The sequence below is a fragment of the Eleutherodactylus coqui genome, chromosome 6, assembly GCF_035609145.1.
Source record: "Eleutherodactylus coqui strain aEleCoq1 chromosome 6, aEleCoq1.hap1, whole genome shotgun sequence".
In the NCBI taxonomy this organism is placed as follows: domain Eukaryota; kingdom Metazoa; phylum Chordata; class Amphibia; order Anura; family Eleutherodactylidae; genus Eleutherodactylus; species Eleutherodactylus coqui.
In genome coordinates this window covers 239,599,311-239,605,027 of record NC_089842.1, presented here as the reverse complement: position 1 = coordinate 239,605,027, position 5,717 = coordinate 239,599,311, and the positions used below count along the sequence as shown (strand labels likewise).

The 5,717-nt window shown below is 40.8% G+C and overlaps 1 protein-coding gene across 1 annotated transcript; it reads right to left on the bottom strand.

Moving 5' to 3' along the window:
- Positions 1-1,645: 1,645 nt before the first annotated feature.
- On the bottom strand, positions 1,646-2,581 carry LOC136571927 (olfactory receptor 5V1-like). The gene has a single exon (XM_066572544.1). The coding sequence runs from the start codon at positions 2,579-2,581 to the stop codon at positions 1,646-1,648; it is 936 nt and encodes a 311-aa protein (XP_066428641.1).
- Positions 2,582-5,717: the final 3,136 nt, after the last annotated feature.

The following is a 5,717-nucleotide window of genomic DNA, read 5'->3' as shown; positions in this document are numbered from 1 at the left end:
AGACCCACATACGGATTTCTAGACGTGGAATCCATATGAAGAAGTGACGTCACTTTTTGTTGCACACCCAGATTTCAACTGTCTATTCAGAAAAAATGTGCACCCCTTATACTAAAGTGTTTTTACTTGATTTACTTGAATATATTGTGGATTTTTGAATATTTACTTACCACAGTAAATAAATCTGTGTGAACATAAAAAGTGAGTCATCACCAATGTGGCTCGCCATTCATGTATAAGGGCTTAAACACATGGGCATGTTTGTGTCCCGTTTTGCTGTTGTCAAAATTATAGTCGCAAAACGGGATGAAGAAAAAACATTGATTTCAATGGTTTTGTTTTCACTAATGGGATTATTGTGTGTTAATTAGAGATGAGCGAATATACTCGTTTTGAGTAATTACTCGATCGAGCACCGCGATTTTCGAGTACTTCCGTACTCGGGTGAAAAGATTCGGGGGACGCTGGGGGGCGGGGGGAGGCGTGGCGGAGTGGGGGGTAGCAGTGGGGAACAGGAGGGAGCCCTCTCCCTCTCCCCCCCACTCCCCGCTGCAACCCCCCACTTACCCACGGCGCCCCCCGAATCTTTTCGCCTGAGTACGGAAGTACTCGAAAATCGCGGCGCTCGAGTGAAAAAGGGGCGTGGCCGAGTAGGTTCGCTCATCTCGAGTGTTAATATTACACATAAGAAAAGATAGAACTTGACCTATCTTTCTTGCACGTAGTTGATAATACATGTGAGACACATAGGGCAAGACCTTTCTTCCCACTTTTTTTCCCAATAGTTTGAATACTAGAAAAAAAGGTTCATGGGCTAATATGCTCCATAGCCGTGAGCATATTAGCGCATGTGCCCATCTGTTTAAGCCCTAAAGGATAGTTTTATGTTCTCTCAGTGTATTTTTCAACACTTTAAATAAGGAGGTGAAATCGGCACCGAAAGCCACATGTTACAAGCGAAGTTTGATGTTGACTTTGGTGTAGATTTAGATGTGGAGCTATATGAAAATCTACATTGGATTTTCCACTGTGAACTTTGATGCAGACCCACATCAAAATCTGCATCAAAATAAATTCACAATAAAATATGCATTTTACATACAGATTTTGGTTTCAATTTTGACACAGAACTGTACCAGAATCTTCAGTGAACGACAGAGCCAGGAATTTGTTGCTTCACATTATTTAAGAAGGGAGTTGTCACCAATATACATTGACTTTTCTCTTTTAGTTGGCTAGTGTTCGCAGTTTAAACACATATTCTAGGATTTTTTTCTGGTTGGTCATATAATTCATATATTTAAAGATTCAAAACACATTTCCTATATATGAAAAAAAAGTGCCTATTTCAGAATGAAATTATTGCTCATTTTATAGATAAGGCAACTCTATAGTTGTTCCAGATCTGAGACATCAAAATAATATCGGGGACCTCAGTCATCCTGTGTCCCATTATTTTACCATCCCCATTTATTATTTCAATATCAAAAAAATCAAATAGCTAATAAAAATAAGTAGGAAACGTGGCTACTATAAGCGTATTCTAGACATATAACTCCACATTAGGCTATATAACTATACCCTAATAAGGTTATCCTGACCAAATATCTCTAACATCTTGACCAATATCAAGCAATACCAGAAATCAGTGGTACACCTTAGGACACATAATTATTTTTATTGCTTTTTTGACCTCCTTATTCCTGATACTATAGATGATTGGATTCAACATGGGAGTCACCACTGTATAGAGAACAGTTACAATCCTGTCCTGTTCAGGAGAATATGCATAACGTGGGCGTAAATGCATAAACATGATGGCACCATAGTAGAGGGAAACCACAGTAAGATGAGAGACACATGTAGAAAAGGCTTTTTGTCGTTCTTTGGTGGAACGGATCTTTAGAATGGTCAAGGTAATGGAGAGATAAGACATGAGAATCAACAGGAAAGAACCAAGAACTATTAACCCAACTGATATGTACTTTGATAGTTCGTTAAACCAAGTATCTCTACAAGAAAGATGGAAGAGGGGGGGCATTTCACAGAAAAAATGGTTGACATGGTTAGACTTGCAGAAAGGCAGTTGAAAAGTGAAGAATGTGAGAAAGAGTGAGTTTAAGAAGCTCATAGTCCAACATCCACCAACAAGATTCAAACAGAACTTTTTGCCCATGATAGTGTTATATTGTAATGGATTACAAATAGCAATGTACCTATCATAGGCCATGATGGTCAAAATTAAACATTCTGAGCCCCCCAAAGCCAGATGGAAGTACAACTGAGCCGCGCATCCAATGAAGGAGATACTTTGGTCTTTAGATAAGGTATTTAAGAGAATCTTGGGTACAACAGTTGAAGAAAAGCAAATATCAATGATAGCCAAATTGGTAAGGAAAAAGTACATGGGGGTCTGTAGTCGGGTGTTAAACCGAACCACAATGATCAATATTAGGTTTCCTGTGACTGTCACCATGTACATCATAAAGAAGAGTAAAGAGAAGACAATCTGAAGACCAGGGGCATTAGAGAGTCCGATAAGAATGAATTTTTTCACAAAGGTTTGCGTTGAATTTTCCATCCAAAATCAATATTAAAAGATATTCAAAAATGTATAGTTTAAAAAATATTTAGCATTTTTCATGAAAAGTTTGTTTCTAGATGTTTCTTATATTTCATAATCAGGAAATCCTACTTGTTCTTCAATCATATTTCTTCTATTGACAACTCTTCAATTTTTTCAGGGCAACCTCTTTGCAGACATCACACATAAAAATGTTCTGGGTTAATCTTCTCCTTAAACATCAACATTTAAAATGTATTCAAATTATTATTTTTTAATATAGTGCTAAATAATAAGACATCATTCTTTTTCACCTGGACAATTTTTCAGGGACGTCCAGTTCTTGGTAATGTCACTGTTGTACCAAATTTAATCTACTTCCTGATGACGTCTTCACTGTATTCCGTGGTATATGTAATGGCTTGGACATGTTTTGGTAGCTTTCTCCTGACTGACACCTTTGAACATTTAGATCCCATTAATATGATGAAAGCTCTTTATGGACCATGGCTTTTGCTGAAAATGCAACTAAGAAAATGTCAGGAAAATCCTACTAGAAAAGCTGAACTTTATATGGGGTAAATTAGAATCACTTAAATAATGGCAGCGGAGTGCTGGCTACTATTTATCATGAGTTTAAATGGGATTGGCTAATTTTGTACACAACCACATTCCCAGATATAACAGGGTGTTCACACTTAGGGTGCAGTGACATGAGCAATTATTTAGCACATGTATATGTGCGATAAAAACAAATCGCACCTCGCATGTGTTAAAAATCACATGACCAAAGCAAAAAAAAAATATTGCACATAAAAATCGCACATAATAGTGCTGCAGCAGGGGACTCCTTGAATGTGAAACCCCTGGATGCTGAAACATCCAGGGGTTTCACCTTGTTGTCAATGGGGCCAGCAGCAGTGGCGGGCCTATTGAAAAGATAGGGAGTAGATCGCGCTTCCCTGCCAAAACTGTGACAGCTGTGGCAGAGGAGCTCGATGCTATCCAATTGCTTTCAATGGGGCCGCCGCTGCTGCTGCCCCATTTCAAGCAATAGGATGAAGGCAACCCCTGCAATGATAATTTTTTGGGGGGGCTTGAAATATAAGCCCTACCCAGAAAAACATCCCTAGCGGTACAAAAAAATATTAACACACCTAGAAGCGCTGCCCAGCTCTTCTCCCCGGTCCCTGGAAGTCTTCTTCTGCATTCTGGTGCCAGGGAATTGAAGCACACACCCCCCCCTCCAGAAAGCGCTGCCTCTGATTGGTTGAACACTGTGACCAGTCAGAGGCAACGCTCAGCCATTTATTGACAGCTGTGGCAGGGAAGTGTGATCTACTCCATATGTTTTGAACGAGGCCAGCGCTGCTGCCGCCGGCCCCCTTGACAATAAGGTAAAACCCCTGGATGAGACAGCATCCAGGGGCTTCATATCTATTTCTATCAGTCACACGTTTTTCACATATGTGATAAACGCCATCCTATTTTTTACAGGCGCAATTTTTAGCGCATGTAAAAAAAATCGGACATGTGACCCCTTTCATTGGAAAGCATTACTTCTAATAGATGCGATTTTTTAATCGCGCCTATACATGCGCTAAAAAAAATTGCTCGTGACTGCACTCTAATGCAACCACAATATTTTACTTTTGATATTTTTATTTTTCCACCCAAGATTTCAGTTTGTTTTTCAATGGAATTGTACAGATAATGGAGTAGAAAATAAATCTGAAATAAAACATCTTTGACGTGATAAAAACATGGCAATTTAACTACTTTTTATATCCATTGTAGTTCAGTAGAGGAAAAATGAAAAGTTATGGGTTTTGAAATGTGACGATGCAAATTAAATTTCATTAAAAAAGTATTTTTATTGTGTAAAAGTAGTAAAAAAGTTAAACTAATAAATTTGGCCTCAATGTAATTGAATTAACTTGCAGAATGAAGACAAAAGATCATTTATGACACACATTAAACACTATTTAAAGAAAAAACAAAGAAAGCAAAGCTCTGTTTTTTGTTACTCATACCTCTACAGTGCAAAATAAAAAGTGATCAAAAAGACATCTGCAGTGGGAGGGGGGGGGGGGGGGCTGGCTGGAGACCAGAAAGTCGCAGGTCTCTAAGCTCCGAAAGAATAGGCCTTATACAGCGACTACAAACTGGCAAAGGATGCAATCCTGTCTGAAAAGAAGATTTAATAGACTTCTCACCATGACGGCCACTAAAAGGAAGATGAAATCGGGTCCGCAGCGGCTTGCAACCTTCTTCTTGGCATGAACAAAGGAGGGAGAGAAGGAGGATTGGGCTGCTGGTGCGCGCACGGAGTGTAGAGCTGCCGGAGCGGTGGAGCGGGAGGACACTCAAAAGCCAGAAGAGATCTTCTCCTGCCCACAAACGGAGAAAGGCAGAGAGACACAGATAGGGGCACACAAGATGGCGTCTGCTTACTCTCCAGGTGGTGAGTGCCGCGCCACGCAGCAGCATGATATGACAGAGAGGCAGGGGATGCAGCAGAGCCCACAATCCTCTGACATAGAAGCAAGGAGTTACACTTCAGACACCCTTGCTAAGGACATTGAAGACCCCATAATGAAAATCTCTTGCTCTCAGCAGGTTGCTTCGGAGCTTTTCATTCAAGAAATGATTCTGGCTCTGAGAGGGTCTCTCCAGAAGGATATATTATCTCTTTAAACATTAATGAATGCTTCCATAGTGGAGCTGGGAGACGGAGTGGATCATTTGGAGAGCACAATGGAGGAGATCACATCATCACATAATGACTAGAGATGAGCGAACGTACTCGTCTGAGCTTGATGCTCGGGCGAATATTAGGGTGTTCGGGATGCTCGTTACTCGTAACGAGTACCACGCGGTGTTCCGGTTACTTTCAGTTTCCTCTCTGAGACGTTAGCGCGCTTTTCTGGCCAATTGAAAGACAGGGAAGGCATTACAACTTCCCCCTGTGACGTTCAAGCCCTATACCACCCCCCTGCAGTGAGTGGCTGGCGAGATCAGGTGTCACCCGAGTATAAAAATCGGCCCCTCCCGCGGCTCGCCACACATGCCTTGTGACTTAACTGAGGGAAAGTACTGCTGCTGGTGCTGCTGTAGGGAGAGCGTTAGGAGTTAGTGTAGGCTTCAAGAACCC

Coding starts and splice junctions, on each gene's coding strand:
- LOC136571927 (XM_066572544.1), bottom strand. CDS start 2,581: ATGGAAAATTCAACGCAAACCTTTGTGAAAAAATTCATTCTTATCGGA.